The sequence below is a fragment of the Trachinotus anak genome, unplaced genomic scaffold, assembly GCF_046630095.1.
Source record: "Trachinotus anak isolate AG129_WGS33_773 ecotype Australia unplaced genomic scaffold, CSIRO_AGI_Tana_v1 ptg000001l, whole genome shotgun sequence".
NCBI lineage: Eukaryota > Metazoa > Chordata > Actinopteri > Carangiformes > Carangidae > Trachinotus > Trachinotus anak.
Genome location: NW_027273852.1, coordinates 20,763,157 through 20,789,063, shown reverse-complemented (window position 1 = coordinate 20,789,063; position 25,907 = coordinate 20,763,157). Strand labels below are relative to the sequence as shown.

General features: G+C 42.3%; 1 protein-coding gene across 1 annotated transcript in view; it reads left to right on the top strand.

Annotated features, from left to right (window-relative positions):
* kcnh3 (potassium voltage-gated channel, subfamily H (eag-related), member 3) overlaps positions 1 to 25,907 on the top strand; it is a 145,519-nt gene that overhangs the window by 115,424 nt on the left and 4,188 nt on the right. Inside the window, exons 8-14 of the mRNA XM_071483864.1 lie at positions 6,042 to 6,428; positions 9,747 to 9,946; positions 11,521 to 11,770; positions 20,024 to 20,238; positions 23,921 to 24,177; positions 24,677 to 24,777; positions 24,888 to 24,940. Coding sequence (XP_071339965.1) covers positions 6,042 to 6,428; positions 9,747 to 9,946; positions 11,521 to 11,770; positions 20,024 to 20,238; positions 23,921 to 24,177; positions 24,677 to 24,777; positions 24,888 to 24,940 — 1,463 coding nt within the window. The remainder of the gene's footprint in view (positions 1 to 6,041; positions 6,429 to 9,746; positions 9,947 to 11,520; positions 11,771 to 20,023; positions 20,239 to 23,920; positions 24,178 to 24,676; positions 24,778 to 24,887; positions 24,941 to 25,907) is intronic.

Here is a 25,907-nt window from a genome sequence, read left to right as displayed (position 1 = left end):
ATAAGGACAGTAGTTTTTTTTAAACCATTCAATATCATTGTTTATTTGAAGTTCTTCTCCAGGCATGTTTTAAATGCTGTAAAAAATCCTATGCTATGAATAGTAATTTCTTTGACATGGTTTCAAACATAAAAAGTTAAAAAATTGAAAACTGGGTCTGAAGCTCATCTACTCTTACTTCCTCATTGAGAAATCTGGATCAGGCCTTGGCCCCGCCCACCACCTGCTTGCTCCAGGTGTCCAGGTGAAAGAGCAGAGTATGAAGATGGTTAGAGGAGGAAACATCAGAGAGACTCAGCCTCATGTTTGAGCCTCAGTCAGACCCAGACCTAGTTAGCGTAGTTAGCATCTTTCATTTGTTTATATTGTTTGTTAGTTTGTAACTGGCAATGGACGACACAGTGTTAGTCGTTCTGTTGATGCAAACTCTCCCTGTCTGCACTGACAAGGTTTCAGGTGTATTTATTCCCTACCCCCGTCTCCACAAGTTGACAGGATTGGTTCCTTAGGTTATATGTTGTATGAATCCCTGGCTGTTTGAGTCTGTTCAATCTGATCAGACTGGTTCACTGCAGTTACAAGGTGGAAATACTCAGCCATGACTGATTATTTCGCTTCTATGTCTTGTCTATGTCTATGGACATGTTAACAAGGTTAAAAAAATTTCCTCAAAGGAGGCCTTTACTGTTCCACTTTTTAGCAGCCTCAAACGAATGTAATTTCCCTTTTCAGGCCATGTTGCAGTTAAGTCAGACATTCTGTAGTTTATATTGATTTGTCTTTGAATATGGGAAGTAAACTCACAGAAAACGCTTCAGTTTTTAAGACAGACTGAGTTAGAGAACCGAGTGGAACAGCTCATTGATTCAGTCCGACTTTCTGTTAGATTGCTGTTATTCTATATTTATCTTTTTGTCAACAAACTGAATGAAAACACAAAAACCAAAACCATGTAAGTTGGTCTCTTTATAACTTTTCAACTGCCCCACCCTCTGACAATCAGCCCCCTAATGTAACTTGTTTTGTCTTTTCCTAAAACATCTATATGCTGAAATTTTTATCAAATGTAATAAAAAAAGTGTTTTTGTTGGGGACTATTGTCAGCTGTGGGTTTATACACATTTGGTTCTCTAGTGTGGATTTATAGCACTGGGATGGCATAAATGGCATCAACTGAAAATGAACTGCAGCACCCATGTTTTCCATAATGAAGGAACATGAAACCCAGTGGCTCATTCGTGTATTTTTAATATTTAATGTGATTTTAATTGAGCTCTATGGCACAGAGGAAAAAGCCATATCTGAGCAATATGTGGCTGCACAGGCAACACTTGGTACTTTTGATGGGATTTGTTGACAATAAAATAGAACATTACCAGCCTTATTCTTTAAGACACTTCTTACTGGCTTCAACAATCAGCTGTGGTGGTCAGCTCAAAGTCAGGAAAAGGTCTCCAAGCTTGTGGTTTTGTTGTTTCAGGACATGTTTGACAGAGGTAAACAATAGTGACAGTAACAGTACACGTTATTAGCAGTGGAGGCCAGTTAGCTTTTTAATGACAATTTATGTATACCTTTCTCTGTCAGGGCTGTCAGCAGCCGAGCACACAGGAGGTGAGTTAATTCTTCCAACGCTGCTTTCAGATGAGAACAAATGTACTCATCTGAAAGTAATTTAATTCTTTTTACTTGTGCTGAAATATAAATTACCAGTTACCAATTACCAGAGTTTCCCCTTATGACCTGCTTTTAGTGAACTGAATGCCATCCATCTTTATTTCTCTAAAAAGTGATGGGAGATTGAAATGTGCAGCACAAATATGTGGGACAGAGATTACGTGCCTGGTCACACCAGAAAGAGCCACAGTTACTCCCTTGTTCACACAAAATAGGTGGTGTTGGATGCTTGGTGATGTAGTGATGACTTGCAGGGATGGCTGCTGGCCATAAGAACGTCAAGCTAGCTGGCTCACTAAACGGACAGTAAGGAAATGTATTTGTCCCAGAGCTCAACACACTGCAACTTAAGAAAACACATAATAATAATAATAGACAAAACACAAACAAATACTTTGACAACACAAGCACTGCAGATACTCACAACACAACCAAATACGCAAACACACTGCAAATACAACAAAACCAACTGCACAAATGCATATTTGTGTATTTGGTTGTGTTGTGTGTATTTGCAGCGCTAATGTTAATGTGATATATTGTCCACCATGTTGGATTTTGTAGCAATATCAGAACAGTTTCCACCTGGTTCATGTTGCAAATTCTATTCAAAGTCAAAGTTCACTATCATTGAACTCCATAAGAAAGAGTTACTAACAAGATGTTGATACTGCTTTATAGAGAGTGTTTTCTTGATATGTCAGTACCAGTCACTAGCGCCCCAGATGAAAGAGAGCCTTCTCTATGTTTTCAGTACATACAGTGGTGAGAAAAAGTAAGTGACCCCTTTGGAATGATCTGCATTAATATATAAATTTGCCTTAAAACATGCGCGTTATTATGCAAACTCAGCCTTTTGCAGTGGTCCAATCACAGCCCAGAATCTGATAGTGATGCTGTGGACACACATGACATCCTAAGTATATGTCTGAGCTGACACAGATCCAAAGTTCCTCCTCGACATTGTGCAGATCTGATCAGCACCTACTGAAAGAGTTTGTCTGAGGTTATTGCTGCCAGGGGGGTTCAACCACTTATTAAATCTGAGGGTTCACTTACTCGTTCCACCAGCACTGTGAATGCTAAATGGATTTGTTCAATTAAGACACAAAAAGATATAAGTGTTCCAACAGTTCAACTGTCAATAATCTTATTTGAGTCCCAAATATCACTGTAGTAAGTACTGGTGTGAGTGCACCTTCAGACAGAGTGGAAGACAGAGGTTCAGGACCACGGACACATGAGTTCAGTCTGCTACACAGAGGTGAAATCAGCACCTTGGACAGAGGCAGAGCAGCTGCACTGGGACACTGTAGAGTTTCTACCAAATACAATAAACATTCAGTGACAGCACTTTAAAGCACATGCTTAAAGAGCAACTCAACACACTGTTAGTTAATATAGAGTGGTATATAATAGTATATAATATAGTTGATATAGTGTTTATACTTCTGAGGTACTTACTCTACTGCTACTGCTCTCAGTTGCATGTTAACAATCTTCCCATACTCCCTACTGTCAACACAGCTGAGAGTAGACTGCTGTATTTTTATGTAAATGAGGTGGGGGTTAGACGTGATGTTGTTTCAAGTGTCGTGGTCGCAGGTTTTTCACAGATTTTTGGGGGGTTAAGTCTATTTTCTTTCATGAAGTCTGTTTTCTTTCATGTAGGCAGTGTCTCTACACATGTTACTCACATATCACTCACTATAGACCAGAGTTCATTGTTTATTTCTCACATAGCCGTGTGCGTGCCAAACTCCTATTGGCAGTGACCATAGCAACCAAGCTTGTAGTGGAGATGCTCAGAGATAAGAGAGGTGGAGGAGGTGAACAGTCAGTGTCAGAGGGTCCCAGGGTCTCAGGGTCATTTAGTCAAACATGTCCTCTATAAGTAGGACTGAGGTCTTAAGAATGTGCAATGTGACCGAATGTTTATGATTAGGTACCAGATAGCATCTTCACACATGTATGTGGGTGATGTGGTTCAATGAAGAATACGCTTATTATATGTAGTAACACTTATATGAGTCTGTTTTTCCTTCAGAAATGGATGACATTACACTTGTTACAGCTCATCCCTTTTCTGCTTGGTGCATCAAGCTTCAAGACAAGGTCTTCCAAACACTTCTGCCATCACCTCTCAACATTTCCTTCACTGACAAAACTACTTGATTTTCTCTTTCTCTTTCTCTTTCTCTATCTTGCAATAAGATCTCTACACTAAGATCAATATATAATGTAATAAAGTGAAAGTAGGTCATTTAGTGTCTCAGAAAAGTGGATGTAGTCTTGTTACTTTAGTGTTGTTACTCTTTAATACTGCAAGATTCACGAGGATTTAATAAATAAATAAATAAATAGAGGATGTATTGTATTACTCAAAGTCTCAAATGTCTGTTGCCCACCAGTAAGAAATGATCAAATCACCATGAGCTCGTGTGATTAGTTAGAGGTTAATGGGTTAACCAGTGGGTGATGCTTCATTTTTCTGTAAGCGCAGGTGACGTTCTGCTTTCAGAGAGGCTGATCAGATGGATGCATCTAATATTCACTCTTCTATGTAACTGGACTCCAGATAATTTCATGGCATAAATGAATGCATGAAATAACTGAAATTAATGATCCACCCTCATCCTATCAATGTAACATGTACACCTTCTACAGGACAGGGAGGGAAATTAATTGTTTTGCTGTGCAGGTAAATTCCAGGGAGAAATCTCGAGCACTTTAATAAAAATATATTAAAAACCTGTTGATGATCCTTGAAGCTTTATCTAATCACATAAACCCATAGTGACTCAATCAGTTCTTAGTAATGAGGAACAGGAATTCATGATACAGCCTGCATAATTCATGCATTCAATTATTATGAAATGCTTTACTTTAGCATGTGTTTTGTGCCTTTAATATTAAGTGTTTGCCTTCTGATGCGTCAATACCTAAATGATGGAAAACCACAGTTTTTCATTGTTTAAACCAGAGGAAAACTGATATGAATTGAACTACATTCAGGTAAATTCATCGCATTCACCTTTCATTGCATTCCTATAGGGGGAATTTATCATTGTTGAATAGAAACAGGTGATGGTGTGAATCCTGCCCTTTCACAGCCTCATTCAGTGTCACAAATAGAAACCATAGGACAGAATGGACAAGTGCCTTATCTCAGTGTGTTTCCAGAGACTTTATTATAGTCCTATACTATCATCAGAATGCTGCTCACATTCCCTTATGCATTGACAATGACAAAAAAAACCCCTTTGTACTGTTATTTTTTAATATTTTGATACACGTGCCTGCAGCGCAGTCAGGTCCATGATTCCTCAGGGTGGCAGAGGTTAAGTTGAGCTAATGACAAAGTAATTAGGAAACTACTCAGGTGTTAAATCCGCTAATGTTGTTGGTTTAGCTGCTTGACTGAGACTCTGCTCACAGCTCAATTGTCACCTCTGCTTATTTATGCTGGCAGGCTGGTCTCACTGTCTGAGAGCTCTCTCTCTCTCACACACACACACACACACATCAAAGTAGCTTGCCTGAAATGTGTGATGCAGCAGATCAATGAATGGATGCATGCATATTGTATTATTCATCTTCCCTCACTTGAGGTCTTTCTTTTTCTGATTCTGCTCCCAGTGGCTAAGCTGGGCTTCACTACTCCACTCATCTCCTCCTAAACACTGTCTCAGTAATTTATCCATATCACGTTACTTCCTACTGTCTACCCTTTCTCGTTATTTCCTCCTTCCTTTGTCCACCCCCTCTCTGCCGTCCTACTGTTTGTAAGATTAACTCCAGTTCTCTGTCTCTTTCACAAAGCACAGTGGGATCACATAATGAAACATCAAGATATTTATTTTGTCGCTTCATATAGATTCTTGTTTGCACTTTTTTGGAGTCATGGCTTCCAAAGCTGGAGGAACATTTTTAATTTGATTGGTTTATTTTTTGTCTGTTATTTTGTCAGTTTGTCTAAACAGTCTAATACAGATTTGCAGCTGAAATCCTTCTCTCAAATAAACATAGTAGCACCAAACTGCAAAAACAGTGTTCACTTATAAGTCCTGCAAAGATATACTTGAGTACATAATTATTTCTACCAAAATGTACGAAAAATGTAAAATGTAAAGTATCCAAAGTGGCTCCTTTTAGAGTGTTGAATTATGGAGCCTCCAGGATCCTGAAAGACTTCGATGAACCTTATGCACACAGACAATATTTTATGCAACTTAGATTTTTTGGGAATATTCATCTGCGAATGGGCTTTAATAGGAGTTCTGTGTGAAGTGGGAGGAGAAGAGAATGTGTCAGTGCAGTGTGGTTAAATAGAGGGATTTCTAATTTCCTGCTCTTTCTCTCAGGTTGGCTCCATGAGCTGGCTAAACGCCTGGGTACCCCTTACTTCCTGGCGCCCCTGACCACGCTGGTCCCCTCCACAGTCAGCAGCCTCCCGGCCAACAGCAGCAGCAGCAGCAGCCAGTGGAATGTGACGGGGTCAGAGGTCGGGGGGCAGGGCTCCTGGAATTCCAGCCAGTACTATGGAAACATATCAGGGGGCGAGGCCGTGTCGGGGACGGGCACCGGGGGCGGCAGTTTCGGGGTGCTGGGTGGCGGCCCGTCCATGCGTAGCAGCTATGTGACGTCACTCTACTTTGCTCTGAGCAGTTTGACCAGTGTGGGGTTTGGAAACGTGTCGGCCAACACGGACTCAGAGAAGATCTTCTCCATATGCACCATGCTCATAGGAGGTAAGAGACGTGTGTGTGTGTGTGTGTGTGTGTTAGTTTAAGTTAATGCCTTCAGCTCGTGTTTCCTCTCAAGCTGCGTCTGCTCTCAGTCTGAAGTTGTCATTCAGCTCATTATCTGATGCCAGTGAGACATCAACACACAACGGAGCACATTTTTTAATAAAATGGTCCATTTTCGTATTGGTGACAAACGAGAGACGCTCGCACACCACCCATTTACCATCTCATTAGTCTCCCCCTCTTGACTGAGAGCTCTCATTACATGTTGGCTGTGCATTTGTTTATTTGTCATCAGAATATATTAAAATCTACTGAATAAATTTCAGTTGAAGTTGGTGAAAAGTTTGTTCTGGAGTCAATGAGCTCGTCATTAGTTTCTGATGCACACAGGAATTTTCGAACAGGAGATATTTTTATATTTTCAACCTTGTTCTCATGAACTGTGACACAGATTGTCCATCACTTTGTATTTTGGTTTCCAGAAGCTGATTAAAATATCTAACATCTTCAACAAAGAAAAAAACTGCTTCACTTTCTTTGCTCAAATTTGACAAAACACTGCTGATCATTCCTTTATTGAAAATTCTTTTTAAAGGTCCCACACAGTCTAAAGGTAGATGTCCATGTGTGTTTTGATCATAAAGCAGCTCTAGGTTCTATATTAATACAGTGAAAGTATCAAAGCCTCAGTCCACAGAGAAATGCACACAGCCTGTATTCAGACACTGAGCCTTAAAACCAGCCGTCAGTACTTCTGGAACTTTGTGATGTCACAACAAAGTAGTCACTGCTCTCAGCCACGTCCCAAGCCCCGCCCACCTGGACCCACCATCCAACCTTGAAGGATTTGGTTTCTCTGAGTGTTTACGTGAAATCTGCTATATTTTTATTCAATCACTCAGGAAACGGTCAGCCAATCAGAAGATAGGCTCAGATCCTCTCTTCTGATTGGCTGACTGACCTGTTGTTACTAGAGCTCCAGAGAGAAGCCTGAGAGAGGAGATGTACAACTACACTGAGGTGGTTTTTGGTTCTTAAAACCACAAATATATCTTCTTGTTGATATCAACACTTCAAATAAAACATGGTTAAAGTGTAAAATATGGGACCTTTAAAAGTAGGTTCTGATTAATTACTTTATAAATGCTTTGTCCAATAAGATGAATGTTCTTTTCTGTTGGACTTAAATACAAGATAAAAGCACTGAACATGACCATCAACAATCGTCAAAGTGCAGTTAATTTAACATTAATAACCAAAGCAAAACACACAACTTCTTCTCAGATATACACACTGTTTCATCAGGAGCCAACATGTGACACCTTCAAACAACAAACAACATTTTCAAAGGAAATTAACCATGTGAATGAAACTTGTATTAGTTCGGTAAAAGTCAAAAGATTTACTTGGGAAAACAGACAAAGCTATCCCAGAAGTGACAATCCTAGACTCTGAGGGGCTCAAGACTAAGAAGCCCATCGAAGAACCCCCCCCAACATACAGACAACAAGGTTTTAGTGCAGAAGTAGTGCACTGTGTAGTGTCTTTATGGGAGGTTTAAGGGAGTTTATAATTGTCAATGAAAATGACACATTTGCTTGGTTTGCCTCTTTTGACAGTGCGTCTCTGTATTCCACTATCGATTTCTACATTTTCACATATGATGGCAAAATATCATAATAATCAGCTGAGGTCTCAAAATACAGTGACATCCATTGATGCTGAATATTGATGATTGATTTGTGATTAAAACATAACTTAATCACTGGGATTAACAACACAATAAAGTCTAATACCTTGTTTCCACTGTCTTTAAACATTCACACAACAGTAACAATAATACACGACAAACATACCAACACAGAGATGATAAGCTCCAGTAGCTCTGTTCAAATGACTTATAAAGCATTGTTTCAAGGCCATCTAATCACATAAAGCAGATTTTGTTTCTACACATTACATACCACACACACTAACACACACACACACACACACACACACACACACACACACACACACACACACTCACACACACACACACACACACACACACACACACACACACACACACACACTAAATTTTCCATTCCTACTGCTACTTTATGACACTAATTCTGGGTGGAATGGTTTCCAACAGCTACTCTATTTGCTGCTGTTTCATTAACATTTGCTAAAAGCTGTGCTGCTATTTTAGGAGAATACTGAGGCTTTTTAAGCGAAACTATATATTTGTGACCTGTTTTTAGGAACAAATGAGCTCTGGGCTGAGGTGGGGAAGTCAGAGAGTGTCGAGACTGAAACAAACTAACACATTGTTGGTTTTAGTCCTTTCATGGGATTTGTTCAAAATAAGAAAACCAGAGAATAAAGCCAGTCTCATCCGTTAAATTAAATTAAATTTGGATTTTGGAGTGGGTGTTTTTTTTCTCTTGCTGTGGTTTTTAATAACCTTGCACCCACAGTGATTTGTGTATGGTATCAAAGGAGAAAGCTGAGCAAGATAGAGAGAGAGCGAGAGAGAGAGAGGGAGGAGACCAGAGTTTCATTAATCTCAGAAATTTATCCTCTGACTGAGTTCAGAGTTCTCTGGTGGCGAGCTGCCCCACAGCTGTAACTGAGAGATATTAGACATTTTTACACCAGGGTTTATTATTCAGAACCTGGGGAGGGTCAGTGTGCTTGGAGGAGGAGTCATCCTAAAATAATGTCATTAGTCTGGGTGCCAGTGGACGGTGTAAGTGTCCTGTGGTCTGAACGCTGCTTCAGCAGCTTTTCTACTTGGGCATGAATTACATTTCAGGGCAGAAACTGCTCTGCAACACACTCAGGAAAGTACATCATGAAACACATAGTTCCAGTTCTCACTGGGTCAGTGCTGGTTTTCTCTTCACATTCAAAGCAACCCAGTAAGAAACCAGTCAGTCCACACCAAGAAGCCTCGCGCATACTGGGGTTGAGAGAAGTAATTTTGTTGTTATTTTAGGGGTTTTGTTCTCTAGAAGTAAAAGATTTATCCAACACTGGGATTATATTTTTTCAGTGGTGTGTTTCTGCCATTTTTTGAGAAAGCAGTAATCCCCTTGAGGCATTGCTTTACAGTGGTTTTAGAGCAGCTAAGTCATTTTAAGCCCTTTGCTTTTTAACTTCTTTAGGCTTATAAAGACGTCCCATAATGCTTCCTGCTGAGCAGAAGCATTATGGGACGTCTCATTTCCATGAGGACCATCCCCGATGAAAGTCAATCAAATTACTGTAATTAAGTGAATCATAGTAAAACACACACAGCAGAGTTAAGGACACCTCTCCTCTCTCCTCCAGCACTGATGCACGCCGTGGTGTTTGGTAACGTGACGGCCATCATCCAGAGGATGTACTCACGCCGCTCGCTCTACCACACCCGCACCAAGGACCTGAAGGACTTCATCAGGGTCCACCGGCTGCCCAAGGCCTTGGAGCAGCGCATGCTGGAGTGTTTCCAGACCACCTGGTCGGTCAACAACGGGATAGACGTCAGTGAGGTGAGGAGACACACATACAACATGCAAAAATATACAACTGTGTGTATGTCAACCTGCTAACACTGATTTCATACACCCATTCTTCAAATTACAACCACAGCTACGCATCAACACTAAAGGGTTGTTTCACTTAAAACTGCGAACAGATATTTTTTTCTTTCTTAGCTCTGATGGTGTCAGGTCCTGCAGAGGTTCAGTTTCATTTGTTCGGATTTTGAGAGATCTTCATGTGAGGTTTCTGCTCCAGCACCAACACAGTGGAGCTGAATTGTTGGTCATTCTCAACACACTGATAAATGACATTTAAAAAAAAGCAGCAACAAGAGACAATGTCCTTATTCCTCATAAGGATCCACAGACCTTTCAGATTTTCAGTGGAGACTAGTTCCCAGTAAAAACTCTGAGGTGGATTAACCTGTTTGTTTCATGTTGGGTGAACTGACCCTTAGAGCAGATTTATCAAGAGCATTAACTGAGGTTTTACACACTGAAGACACAAAGCTCCCCTGCACCTTGAGAGGAGGTTAGTGTTCTCCATATTTTGGATTTCACTGATCTTATTTTCCTTTATTTGCCTTGCGGGTGTCAGAGTTCTGGTTCTGTATTGTCCCACATGAATCACATTAATGGACCTTATTCACAGCAGCTGTTACTAGCAACATTAATTATTGCTTGTTCCAGCAATTAATGCAGTGTAACACAGTAGTTAGTAAGGTTATTAGTTACACAGATGAAATTTAATAATACAGCCAGCGGTAATTTCATTGTATGTATAAGATGCAAATAAAATACTAGAAAAGTGGATGTAAATCTAAGTATTGTTGTAAATATTGGGGATGTACAGGAACAGAAGTGGGAAACAAAACTCTGTTTGCTGTGTTTGATCCACCTTCATCTACTGTATATGTTATATTATCACATGACTTTATCTTTACTTCCACAAAAAAAAGTAAAGATTTTTCCTGCTGTAGTCATGAGATGCTGCTGCGCTGCACAATGAGAGTGAAGTAGAAGACATGATGGTAAATCCCTGAGTGTCACTGAGACCTTATTTTTATTAACATTTGTTAATGGGTGAAATCACTTTGTGTGTTTTACATTACACAGTAAGTAAAAGGAGCGGGCTATAAAATAATGTGTCACCAGGAAGAGCAGGGTTTTGAACGCCTTATTTTCCACACAGCTTGGTTACCCAGTCCTGTGTGTGGAAATCCAGTTTCTAAAACACTTTGAGTATAATTTACTTCTCTGTTCCTTTAAAAAGGCCAATTGCTTCTCCCTTTTCTTCCTCCACTGTACCTACATTTAAGTCCCAGGAGGAACCATTAAGTATTTTATTCGTACCTGATTCATTACCCTGTAACCTGAGGGCAGTATTAAAGCGTTGCTGATATTATCTGTTCAAGATGTCTGCTTTAGAAATGTTTGATTCAGCTTTTTTTTGTGCTCCACATTTTTCACTGCTGCCAGTTAATTAAAGATGGAGGAGTTTTTGGGACAGGCTGCATAGAGGCCTCCTGTTTAGTGGAAGCATTCAGTGCAAATCTTAGTAAAGATCACCTGTTAATTCTCAGCTACTGAAGGACTTCCCGGATGAGTTGCGGGCTGACATCGCCATGCACCTGAACAAGGAGCTGCTTCAGCTGCCCCTGTTCGAGTCGGCCAGCAGGGGCTGCCTGCGCTCCCTCTCCCTCATCATCAAGACCTCCTTCTGCGCCCCAGGCGAGTTCCTCATCCGGCAGGGAGACGCCCTGCAGGCCATCTACTTCGTCTGCTCGGGGTCCATGGAGGTCCTGAAAGACAACACAGTGCTGGCCATACTGGGTGAGTCAGAGGAACACAAGACTATGTGTCATTCACATTGTGGGTAACTCCAGCAACACACTCGTTTGACTTTAGCTTTTCTTTTGATATTCAAGTTATTTTCCAGATTGTTTCCCCAAATTACCCAAAAAGGGACAACATCATTTTCTCTGTCTATTTTCAAATTAGTGAGGAAACAGTAAAAACTGTCAGTGAAAGTGAAGCAATGTGAGATTTGATTTGACGACTCTCAGACTGTAAAACACCATGCTGGTTTCCCTAATTAGACAAAAAAAAACAATGAGGGTGGTTTATTATTTGAAGGAAATTATGCGTAAATCTGTGACACAGAATTGGATGAAAGCAGCTCTGATAGACAATTACCTGTCAAACTGAGACTTAATGAGAGGATGTGAGATGATCATGATCTGCGGGACACAGTGTTGCATAGTTAATGAAGGTGAGAGTCATTAATTTGAAGAGAGCTCTGATAAGATCCAGGAGAATGTGTCTGTTTGATGTTAAATGTCGGTGATGACACGTGGACTTTAGAGCGAGAGAAAGAGAGAAAGAAAGAAAGAAAGAAAGAAAGAAAGAAAGAAAGAAAGAAAGAGAGCAAGATCATCTCTGAGTTCACCGATTACAGTTAAGATAATTTCACATCTCTCTGTTTGGTTTCATCCAATCAGACCTGAAGTGCAACTGGAAATTAGGTTGATGAGGCAGATGAGGAGGAGGAGGAGGAGGAAGGAGACGACAGAGAGACAGATGTATCATTCAAACAATAAGGACGGCAGGGCTGAATGAGAGCTGATAAAGAGCCGCTGTTTATGCTCTGCTCCTTTAAAGACTTATCACCATGCTTGACACACACACACACACACACACACACAGTCTTCCTACAGTGTTGATCCTGTGAGCCACACGGAGTAATCCTTCACTGCAGTGTGGACAGAGATGTTGGAAGTCTTGTTATCAGACCTCACATATGGCAGAGTATAGACACTGAGGAAGCAATGGATGAATGAATGAATGAGTGGATGAATTATGATGTTTGTTTGCATAAATGCATGAATAAATACGACATATATGGGGTGGAACATTTCATTATAAAAGAGTAGGAACACTTTCATTCAGTTACGTTTCTGTCTTTGTAAACATTAAAGTTCCTCCAGACAGGTTTTAAACTCTGCTCCTCTGCTGTGATTAATATTTTGTTTTACATGGTTTTCCGCATAAAAAGTGAAAAGAATAAGGAAAACCGGTCTGTCTGTTGAGACCAGTGTCATAGACTAGCAGACGTATCAGAACGGTTAGCGTAGTTGGCATCTTTTATTTCTTTATGTTGTTTTAGTGGTTGTGCGAATGCAAACTCTTCCTCTCTGTACTGACAAGGTTTCAGGTGTATTTAGCCCCGCCCCCTTTCCACATACCTTGACAGGATTGGTTCCTTAGGTTCTATGACACTTGAATCCCTGTCTGTCTGAATCTGTTTTTATGATACTGTCATTGGTTCACTGCAGTTCAAGGTGGAAACACTCTGGACATTTAAAAAGTTTAAAACTTGATTTTCATCAGAGGGGTCTTTAAGAAAATTCAGCCCAAACTTTTCTTGGTAATTATTGGTTTGTCATCAATTTTAACCATTTAGTCAATAAAAACAGACATTTCCAGTGGTGGACAACAATCCTTAATGAGCCGATACAACCTGCCAGTGCAGGTCCAAATTTTGGCTCGGATAAACCTGCCTGTAGGAGAAACCTGTGTGCTAATGAGCACAGAGACTCTGGCAGCAGCTTGTGCAGCCACCACTGAGTTTTGATTCCCATCATAACCATGTAAAGCATCAGTGAGCTGTATGGAGCCAAAAACAGGGAGAGAGAAAGAGGGAACATAACGGGGATCCTTCACTTTCTACTGTGTGTGTGTGTGTGTGTGTGTCTGTCTGTCTGTGTGTGTGTGGGGGAGAATTGGTATTTGTGAAACGGTGTGATCATATGTCCACACTCATGTCACTCTCAGGGGACGTGAAGGCGGACTTGTGTTCCAGCGAAGCCTAATATTAAACAGGACTGATTTGCAGACAGTGTGTGGGAGGGAAAACCAGAGTCATGCTCTGCACCTCAGCTTCAAACATCACAGCTACCGCCATCACGCTCCGTGTCATTTCTATACCTTCAGAATGTTCAGATTTCATTTACTACTTCATGCTCAGACCAAGATGTTTTTATTCTGCTCATTCTTTCCATCTTTTCTGCTCTGTACGAGTCTAACGATGAAGGTGATGCAGTTCAGATTCCATGTGGACTGATGAGGAGTGTTTCTCATCACTGTCATAAAGACATATGTATGAAGCAGAAAAGTTAAAGTCTGTTTGTCTCTGGAGCAAAGGCCAAAGATTCACGAGCAATGTCAACATCTGTTTCTGGCTCCTTAACAGTCACAACCTCTTTGTTTTTTTTTTTACCTCAGTGTGATCACAGCTGACCTGTAGCCTCAATAATCACCACATGACCACATGTGTGATTTATTACTGCTGCCCATCAGACAAAACGCACAACAGAACTTTCCAGATGAATCAGTTAATAGACAGAATATATGACAGAAAATGTGAAAAATGCTAATCAGTATTTCCCAGAGCACAAACTGAACATCAGTGACAAACCCAAATATATCCAGTTTACAAAGATATAAAACAGCAACAGGCAAAAAAAAACGGACACATTTCAAAAGCTGTAACTGGGGACTGTTGGCATTTCATTTTGTAAAAAGTGATTTGAAACAATTTATCAGAACTGTTGTTGATTAGTTCTTTCTTCATCAGTGAATGGTTTCAGCTCTACACATACAGTTACTTCAGAAAATTGATTTAATTGTTATTGGATGAAGTTGCCGTTCTTGTTGATCAGTCTACACAGAATAACCCAACAGCTCTTCCAACCCTCTGATACCCTCCTGAAACACCACTCCTACAGTGGATCTTGGTTGTCATGGTTACAATAACAAACACACAGACTGTACCAATAGCAGTGTACCTACCTTCATCACCATGGTGACTATAGTAACAGTCATGGTTTGGTTAGGTTTAGGAAAAGATGGTGATTTAATTAAAATAAGTTCTTCCTCAACATTAGACGAACTTTGTTGTCATGGTTACAATAATAACAACAAATGGTGATGGGTAATAGAAACAACATAAACTGCTACTTTCACATGGGAATCGAACACCGCTCTCCTGTGTCATGTTCCTGTGTTTTGTTGACCCATCCATCCACCCCAACCTCCTCCTGACGTGGACTTTCTCGCTCTATAATCTACGTCACGTTTTAAATAAAAATCACAGTTGCAGCTACAGTAGCTTCCTTTGACCATCAAGAGTCTGCAAACCTACAGTGCTGCTGCTAATGATCTGCCATTTCTGCATAAGAGACAACTGAGTTTCCTGTGGAAACATCAGAAGCTTATTCCTGTATCACTTCAACAATTTAAGAAAAAAGCTGCATTTAGTGGTGAGTGTTCAAGGCAGTTATCATGCCAACATTGAAAAAAAATTGAAAACAAATTGAAAATTGTGTGATCAGATAAATTGTTGTACCTGTGACAACAGCTTAGAATGATTTCTTTAGTTGGCCGTCTCACACGCTGAAATCTCATTTCCTCTGGATGTGCTTCAAAGCCTTCGCAACACTAATCCAGCAAACAGAGCGAGCGTCTCTGAGATGTGCTTGTGTGAATGGATAATAGACACAGTGATAGATGGAGAGGGGATGTAGGAGTGTTCGTGGCTGTGTGGTGAGGATAGACGCACATGTTTCAAAAGGTCAAGATGTATTGTATTAATGGTTTCTACCTGTGCACATGTATTTCTGTGTGTGTGTCAGTCTATGTGTGCCTGTTTGTGTGTGTGTGTGTGTGTGTGTGTGTATGTGTGTGTGTGTGTGTGTGTGTGTGTGAGAGAGATGAAGTGGATTTATCTTCAAATGCCAAGCCCCCGGCCCATATTTGATCTTGATCATGACACACACACAAACACACACATCAATAGACAAAGTGTGGTGCTGTGCTGGTGTTAATAATTGATAGATTTTACATTATTAAAGCAGCTTGATTATTAATGCTGAAGTGTGGATGGAGCAGAACCCTGCAGAGCCCAGGAAGCTCTTTGTCATGGTGCAGCTCGTCATGGCCTTTACCAAGAACCTGCATCTGCAGGAAGTACAGGAAGTTCATCTCAACCTGCCCCAACACAAACACATCTGTGAGTGTTAAAGTGCTACCATGCACTGAGTAAAGTATGTTGCACATATGTTGGCTGACTGTTTTCTGAGTGATTGAATAAAATATGGCAGATTTCAGGTAAGCACTCAGAGAAGCCAAATCCTGCAAGGTTGGATGGTTGATCCAGGTGGGCGGAGCTTGGGGTGTGGCTGAGAGCAGTGACTGCTTTGTTACGACATTACAAAGTTAGTAAAGACATATAAATCTCAGTTGTATAATTTGGGACAAGGGGGCTAAGGTTTTGTACCTTTTATTCAGAACTGTGAGGTGGAATAAAAACAGTGTATAACTTCTATAAAGATGAGCTGAATTGAGTGTATTGGTGTTAATATTAGATTTCATTTTGATGCATTTTCAGGCATTCTGTCAACAGTTCTCTGACATGTCTGTGGTGCTTTACACCATGTGAGAGATGTTTGCTGCTTTCTTTTCATTAGTCTCTGAGTCTCCAACCTTTTGGAAGTGTAGTACTGGATGCAGGGATACAGTACAACTGGAAGTTCTGTTTTAGCGCATCCTTGCAGTGAGAGTTTTCAGTCCTCTGGATTTCCTTCAGCAGGATCAGTGCAGATGATTATTTTTCAGAACAAATTATGGCGACCATCCACTAATTGTTCTGGGATAATCACATCTAAGTGGATTAGTTTAAAAAACCCTGAGGAGGAGTCTTGTGAATAAATACAATTCAGAAAAGCTGTCTGTTGGTGTGTGACAGTGCAGCTAAACCACTGGGGAAAACAAACAAAGCTGGAGGTGAAGATAACAACAGTGCTGCTCAGGTTCATCGTTTTCAGAAAGATTATTAATCGAGCAGGCAGTGTGATGTCAAAAAGAAAAGGGAAATGTATGTGACGCAACATTAATTTGTGAGGCGTTTGACAGACAAAGCCCTCTGCAGTGTTTGGAGAAAAAAAAGGGAAAATGTCAAACAAAGGCAGCTTCAGGGCTGCACAGCCACACAGCCGAGAATAGAGAAAAGAGGAAAAGAAAGGGAGGCACAGAGGGGGCTGGAGCAGAGAGGGAGCAGAGAGGGAGATGGAGGGAGACAGGGCAGGGTAGGGCAGAGACGAACAGGGAGCTAAAATAGGTTTTGGAGTGTGAAGAAAGAGTGACAAGAGGGAGGATGTGAAGATGAAGGAAACAGGGATGAGGAAGTGGAGAGGGACACAGTGTGGGGGAGGCTGCAGACTGGCACAGGTTGATTGAGGGGAAATGGATGGGCGGGGTGAGAAAGAGAGAAGGAAGGGTGAGGAAAGGCTGGGAGCATGCTGTGTGAGCAACAGCAGCTATTGGACACGGCCCTCTGCCCCTCCTCTGAACCTCCAACCACCTCCACGTCCTGCTGTCGCTGCACTACTCCAGCCTCCTGCATCCTCATGTCTTCACCCCACCACCCGCATCTGTGCTTCTACTTAATTACATACACATACTCCGTCTGTCTCCCTGTCTTTTTTACATTACTTGCATTTCTGTTCCTCCATTTTCTTTTCTACCCCCCCCCTCCCCCCACCCCCCACCACCACCACCACAGTTCGGCTCAAGTTATCTCAGTCACAGATATGATGGGAGGCACTGGAGCTGAGAGCGACAGCAGCATCAGGGAAAAGATTTTTTTTCTCCTAATCACAGCAAAATGTTAAATTGAGCAGGAGATGAATACTTGAAAGTGACATTTAGGAGTGTGTATCTGTCTCGTCTTCAGCGTGGGTCTGAGGAAAGGTGAAAAAACACTATGGCAGGAAGCAAAAGCTTTTGAAAGAAGCTCTTTTTGATCAATGTCAACGCTCCATGTGCTTTTAAAATGTAAAATTTCAGCAAATATTTCATGTAATTCTTCTCTTATTTTTGGGAAAAAACATGACTGAGTGGGATGATCTTCACTCTCTGGTGCACCAGCTGTGCTACACTAATAGGCCTTACACTCACAAACACACACCAAACCTGCTTTTTTCATCCAGACATGCTAACAAATTAGGCAGATTGACCTATCAGGGGTGTTATGAAATAAAAGGTGTTTTTTTTCAGTCACACACCATTAATCCATTTAACACCCCTCCATACATTACACTAATTTGGTGTGATGGTCGAAGTAAAGGTCAATTTACGATTAAATTTGCAAGCTGATGTAAGCGTTACATCACCGGTCCTGTTTTAATGAAATTAGTCTCGGTGATGATTGGCCCAACAGGTGTCTGCACCATGTTCCATCTGCCATGCATGGATCCAGATGTTTTACAGAGCCATTACAAACCTCTCTTTCATACATCTGGTGCAAATGCTGCAGAGTTGTAAAGCTCCATACAGTCTTAAGGTAGATGTCCATGTGTTTTTGATTATAAAGCAGGTCTAGGTTCTATATTAATACTGTGAAAGTATCAAAGCCTCAGTCCACAGAGAAATGCACACAGCCTGTATTCAGAAACTGAGCCTTAAAACCAGCCGTCAGGACTTCTGGAACTTTGTGATGTCATAACAAAGCAGTCACCACCGTGAGCCATGCCCCCGGGACTCACCATCCAGCAGGATTTGGTTTCTCTGAGTGTTGTTCTCTGAAATCTGCCGTATTCTTATTTGATCACTCAGAAAACAGTCAACCAATCAGAAGAGAGGATCTAAGCCTCTCTTCTGATTGGCTGACTGACCTGTTGTTACAAGAGCTCCAGAGAGAAGCCTGAGAGAGGAGATGTAAAACTACACTGAGATGGTTTTTGGTTCTTTAAACCACAAATATATCTTCTGATGGAGATCAACACAGGAAAAGTGTAAAATACGGGACCTTTAAATGTTGTGATGGAGGAGCAGCAGTATCAACTCTGCAGCTAATCGACAGCACAAATCACATCTCTGCAGTGTTCACCAGTTTTTAATTGGTGGAAATGATCAATTTCTGTCAGTAAATCATAATGTTGCTGAATCCTGGTTACCTTCTCTGTGGGGGAGAAGTTCAGCTTTGATAACATGGATTCCACTGGTTCAAGATGATATTGCTGGCAGTATAAAGAGTGTGTAAACATTATATGGTGTGCAACATAATTTACTCAGTGCATGGTAGCACTTTAACACTCACAGATGTGTTTATGTTGGGGCAGGTTGAGATGAACTTCCTGTACTTCCTGCAGATGCAAGTTCTTGGTAAAGGCCATGACGGGCTGCACCATGACAAAGAGCTTCCTGGGCTCCTTAAATCTGTTATATATTGAATCACTCAGAAAACAGTCAGCCAATTAGCGGAGAGACTCTGAGCCTCTCTTTTGATTGGCCGAGTGACTTGTTAGTAGAGGGAGAGAGGAGATGTAAAACTACACTGAGATGGTTTTTGGTTCTTAAAACCACAAATATATCTTTTTCTGGATATCAACACTTCAGATAAATCAATACAGATCAACGTCTCTGTAAAAGACAGAGTGAGCATGGTGGAATACGACAGTGTCTAAAATCACACACCGGATTGGCAATGTACTGGCTTGGTTTGATTCAGTGTAACCAACGGTAATATAATGTTATCTCTGTTTAAAAGGGGCTCCTGTGACTGGTCATATTCATATTAAACCTCTGTGGGGTGTCCTCTTTGAAACGTTTTATTTTTCAGAAACCTGCAAAAATGCAGATCAGCTGCACACAGCATGCAACATTGAGGAAGTTTGTACTGCTTTGTGCAGGTCTATCTAAAAGTGAAAAGGAACTTTTTTTATGTGGGAGCACTGAGTTCCCAGGTCCATTAAACATACAGTCCAACACACTCTCCCTCCCCTGCTGCTGAATTGACTCTGCAGGTCCATCCCTTTCATCTTCTGTCTGCGGCTCAGACAGTCTGTGTTTAATTGATTTAACCGGCTTCTCTTGCTGATCCCTTTCTCTCAGGTGGAGACAGCTGGTGAAAATATACTCATTCAAAAGTACTGCGTTTCAGATAGAAGCATGTGTATATGTTTGTCTGCACGTCTGTGTTTTTGTTTCTCTTACATCTACCTCCATGTTGGTGCCCCCCCCCCCCAGGCAAAGGAGATCTGATTGGCTCAGACTCCCTGACGAAGGAGCAGGTGATCAAGACCAACGCCAACGTGAAAGCCCTGACCTACTGCGACCTGCAGTACATCAGCCTGAAGGGCCTGCGCGAGGTCCTCCGACTCTACCCCGAGTACGCCCAGAAGTTCATCAGCGAGATACAACACGACCTCACGTACAACCTGCGAGAGGGCCACGGGGCCGATGTGAGTTTTTGGTGCCCCTCCAAATTGTCCCTTTAGGGACAAAGTGTTGTGAATTGAACTAAATTCATCACATACTAGACTGCCCCCTTGTGGCCATCAGACAGAAGCAAGGCAGAAGTAACACACTGACTGAGCTCATCCATTACCGAGGATGAGGGAAGACTATGAGCAGGTAGCATGAGGACATGCTAGGTAGATAGGTTTGTATTTGTGAATGCACATAGGCAGAGTCTACAGCATGTATGCCCAGCAGGTCAGTCCATGTGCAGCCTTGAGAGTGCAAACTGAAGATGAAATTTTACATGGAGATAATGTGTAGCCTGAGGAGACTCTCACCTTAAGAGGGGTCTTGTGAGTAAGAACTGTGCGTGACCTCGCCACCTCTGCTCTGAAATGCACACACACAGATCTTTGCACACATAACAATTTGACAAGCCTAGCCTTGAGGGGCTTTTTCTCAACTGCTGCCATCAAATACACAAACACAAAGCCTCTGGCTGGTGCAGCAGCAGCAGAGGGAGCAAAACACAGGGACAAGAATAGCTCAGTGCTGCTGTTTGAAGCTGTTCTATTGCTAAAAATAGAGCAAGGGGGGAAGCACGGGCTCTCCCTGACTGGCTGTGTCCCCTGCAGCTGCTGCTAAGATTGGATCCTGCTCGATATAAATAGCCCAGCCAGCCGAGGAGAACAGAGAGGTAGAGGAGGAGGAGCAGAGACAGCAGGGGGGGAGGGGACTACTCTCTCTCATTTTCTTTTCTGCTCTTCCTCATAAACCTCCTCTCCCACTGCAGTGCTATTTGTTTCTCTGGGGCTCAGCACGCTTACTGCAGAGTGTGAGTGTGGTGCAAATGTGTGCTCATGTCAGTGTGTGCGTGTGTGTGTGTATGTGTGTGTGTGTCTGTGCAGATCCCAGATGTCCATCCTGGTTATGCATACAGAATCCTTCTGGTAGCAGCAGCCCAGGAGTGTGTGTTTGCATATGTATTTGAGACAAGGCTGCTTGAACATAGAAAAGTACAGCACCTCCTTGCTCAGTCTCAAAGGATAAAGGATGAATGATAATGTTCATAACAACAAAAAGGAGACATGTGTAGCCTTAAATTAAACTAATGATATGCAGGAAGAAGGAAGGGGAAAGAAAGGGAGATGAGAAAGCAAAAGAGCCATCATCTAAGTGATGATTGTATTTTCAGAGTCCCTCCCTGCTGATTCCGTAGGCTGAGCCTGTAGGCAGCAGACTGACTCTCATGACCCCAGAGCCTTGGGCAAAACAACGCAATGTGCACAAGAACCAGTGGACTGGGTGCACTGAGCTGTGCTCCAGAAAGAGGGGGATGCCACAACCTGCTCTGCACCCCACGTTCCTGTGCTTTTCAGTCTCTGCACCAGAAACATGAAGAACAACCTGTAAACACATGCGTGCACATGCAGAGACAAACTCACACACACATGCACTACTCACACTGCTGCACCAACAATAAGAAAAAGAGCACACACACACACACACACACACACAGAGCTTACATACATCCACTTACATGCATGTCTGTCTGCACATGCAGCCTGTCTTTGTCTCACACACAGTCATGTAACACATAATGCAAACACAAACTTCAGTACACCCACGCACTCGCACACAGACAAGCGCACGGCGGCACGCGGCAAGTGCACACTTATCACACCCCCGCATCACAGAGCATTACTTGGTTTCCTCCAGAGCTGGGAGCTAAGATTAGAACAAGAGGGCTAAAAATAAATTACAGTGGCACAATAGGGGGTGGAGGGTATGGGGGGTGGCTGAGAGGAGGGAAGTGGGGAGGGAGGAGGAGAAAAAAGGAGAGAATGCTGAGCAGGCAGAGATGGAGGGAGCAGAGAGAGACTTGATTAAAGGGAGAGGAGAGAGCAGGGGGTGGAGGGGTGGAGGGGTGTTAGCTTGTCTGCACGATGAAATATGAAATACAGTCACACACTGCACCAGTTGTTCTTTATTAGGGCACGGGTGATGTTATTATTTTGAAGCCAGCAGAGAAGAATGGCAGTAGATTCTGTAATCAGTACAAGCTGTTGTTTTAAAGTAGATGCAATGAATTAGTTTGAATGTGGAGGGAAATTCAGACTCTTAATCATTGGAGGAAATCCTTAGAAATAAAGAATCCTGAGTGCTAAGAGAGAAGCATTTTATATATGTATATATATATATATATGTAAAAATATACCTGACCTTACATGAATGAATGGTGGATAATCAGAAATATATCTGTGACGTGGGGTTGTACTGGTGGACTCCTCAGGTCACGGTTTCTAAAATCCTAGTTATATCCTATAAACCTTATGTCATACCACTCATACACACACACACCAAATGTCCACTCCTATGTGTTATGGTTGTTTTCTTAGTAGCTTGTACTGTTTGTGTATTTGATGCTAAACATTTAATGTTAACATTTTCTCTTTTAATCACAGACTGAGTCCTGTTTTGTTTAGCTTTAACTTCTGGAAGTTTCAGCGACCCAGCGTCAACACTGAAGACGGCCTGAATTATTCAATCCATAAGCAGGGACATGGCTGATGGGGAGTGTGACTCTCAGGGGAATGAGAGAGAGAGAGAGAGAGAGAGAGAGAGTGTGTGTGTGTGTGTGCACGCTCTGGAGAACATGATGAGGAAAAGTCAGACGCAGCAGTCTGTATTAAATGTAGTATGACAGGCTTTCTTTTTTTATTTTATTTTTTTGCAGTCTGGCAGGACGGAGGCAAAACAATAATCACTCAAAACCAAAAATGAAATAATTGGAATTTTACTCGTTATGATAAGACTCTCCACTTCCTTATCTGACATGGTCCCTGGAGGGGGAGAGGGAAAGTCTGGAACATGACTCAGAATCCTGAAGTCTTTATCAGTAGTTGTTTGTGATATCTCACTATCTTCTATCTATTTATCTATTTCTTCTTTCTATTCACTATCTTGTTGTATTTTAAAGGCCCACCTGTAAAATCTAAATACATTCAAGGTAGATGTCCATGTCTTGTGATTATAAAGCAGGTCTAGCTTCTATATTAATACTGTGAAAGTATCAAAGCCTCAGTGCACAGAGCCCCGCCCACCTGCACCCACCATCCAACCATGTGGGATTTGGTTTCTCTGAGTGTTTACCTGACATCTGATATATATTTATCGGATCACTCAGAAAACAGTCAGCCAATCAGAAGAGAGGCTCAGAGCCTGAGAGAGAAGATGTAAAACTACACTGAGTAGTTTTTGGTTCCTAAAACCACAAATATATCTTCTGATAGAGATCAACACTTCAAATAAAACACTGGGAAAGTGTTTAAGTCTGCAAACGGAGCTCCTCATAGCAAAATGTTTCACACTATGAAGGAAAAGTGGCTCAAAAACTTCAGAAAATAAATAAGATAATTAATTAGGGAGGTTTAAGTGTCTGGAGATGGTGTGTCTTCTGAGACAGTGATGAACTGAAGCGATGACAGTACATTAAACATTTAATCTTCACTGGTAGAAAAGGAATAAATTCTTGGGTTTGTTTGCCCCCTGCTGGTTCAACCATGACCCTGCGCTCTATTTACCAACAGCGAATCAAACTGTGCTCAGACCATCATCACACGGCCTCTGACCTCTCTGCTGGCGTTAGTACGATCAGATGTGACCATTGTCTCTTTCCCCCAGGTGGACTGGGAGAGCAACGGCGGCTTGGTGAAGAAGCTGCCGTCGATCCGTGAGGATGAGGAGGGCGATGAGGAGCAGAACTCGGTGTCCCGCGCCCCTCGCTCCCCGCTGCGTCTCAGCAGGGGGCTCAGCTCGCCCCTGCGCTCCCCCCTCCTGCCGCCCAGGCCGTTCCGTGCTCCCTCTGAGCACTCCCGCCCCACCACCCTGCAGATACCAGTGGTCAGCTTCAGCAGTGCGCCGCCTGAACTCAGCCCCAGGTAACACACACACACACACACACACACACACACACACTCACACACTCACACACTCACACACTCACAGATACAGGTCACTGAAAAACAAAGCGTAGCCTGAGCATGACCAACGATGAGAAAGATCAACATGCAGTGTGGTGCTGCAGCATAGGTGTCTGGCTGCCATGGCAACCAGCAGATTACAGTGCTGGTGGATCACATGGGGCCTGGCTGCTGTTGGAAGGTGTATAGATGTGTGTGCACGTAAAGTAAACACGCTGTTGTGTGCACAGAGATTAATAACAGTCTATCTGCTGTGCAGCCGTGTGTGAACACAAGCTGCTGACAGATGAACATACTGCACAGACAACACAGACACGTGCTGTTACTAGCCCCTCTCAGTTTCTCCCCCCTCCTCTGATTTACATTCTTCTCCTGTGCTCTCTCTCTCTCTCTCTCTCTCTCTCTCTGTCTCCCTCTCTCTCTCTCTCTCTCTCTCTCTGTCTCTTAATTTGCACAGATTCGTGGATGGCATTGAAACAGAGAGTAACTCCACCTCATCGCAGAAGTTTGAGTTCAGTCCCAGCCTGTCGCCTGCAGCACCGCCCTCCCCGTACCCAGGTAACACACACAATCACACACAAACACACACAAACACACACAGTAATATTCTGCCTCTCACAGAGGAAAAGAAAATGAATGTTCATGTGTGTTTGTTGTGTCGGCTGCAGGGACCCGGGAGCACTCTGAGATCAAGCAGAGCGTGTCTAAGCTGACTGAGGAGGTGAGTGCTGATGTTGTTGATACATGATGATGATGATGGTGCAAATTTACACATCTGCCACACAGCTCTAATTACCACCTATGCATAAGAGCTTTGTTTGTCTGTATGTTTTTAGAAACTACACAGATTTAATTGCAACTGTGCAAAGTGATTCTGTGCAAAACAGATTCCTTTTTGGTGTGTGCAGCGCCACTATGTGGACATTTATCACGCACTTTTCATTTAGCTCATAACTCTTTAACTGGTCAGCCATAACGGGACTTATGGCAGGTGAAGTGAATAACACTGATTATCTCATTACAGTGGCACCTGGCAGTGGGTGGGTTTATTAGGCAGCAAGTGAAAATATTGTTCTTGAAGTTGATGTGTTGGAAGCAGAAAAAATGGGTGTAAGGATTGTAAGGATAAGAATGTAAGGATTTGAGCGACTTTGACAAGGGTCAAACTGTGATGGCTAGACGACTGGGTCGGTGTTCCCGGTACAGTGGTCAGTACCTACACCAAGAAAGGAAAACCGGTGAACCAGGCCTGTGTTGTCCAATCCAATAGAAGAGCTACTGTTGCTCAAATTGCTGAAAATGCTGGTTCGGACTGAAAGGTGTCAGAACACACAGTGCATTGCAGTTTGTTGTGTATGCGGCTGCGTAGCCGCAGACCAGTCAGAGTGCCCATGCTGACCCCTGCCCACCACCAAAAGCACCTACAGCGGGCACATGAGCTTCAGAACTGGAACATGGAGCAATGGAAGAAGGTGGCCTGACCTGATGAATCATGTTTTCTCTTACATCATGTGGAAAAAAAATACTGATCCTGAAAAATGATCCTGAAAAAGAAACTAATGTCACTTGCTCTTCAGGGCTTCTGTACATTATCCCCCTGAACAATAAGAAACTTAACAGAGCTTTTGCATGTGTGTGTGTGTGTGTGTGTGTGTGTGTGTGTGTGTGTGTTTACACTGTCTCTCCTC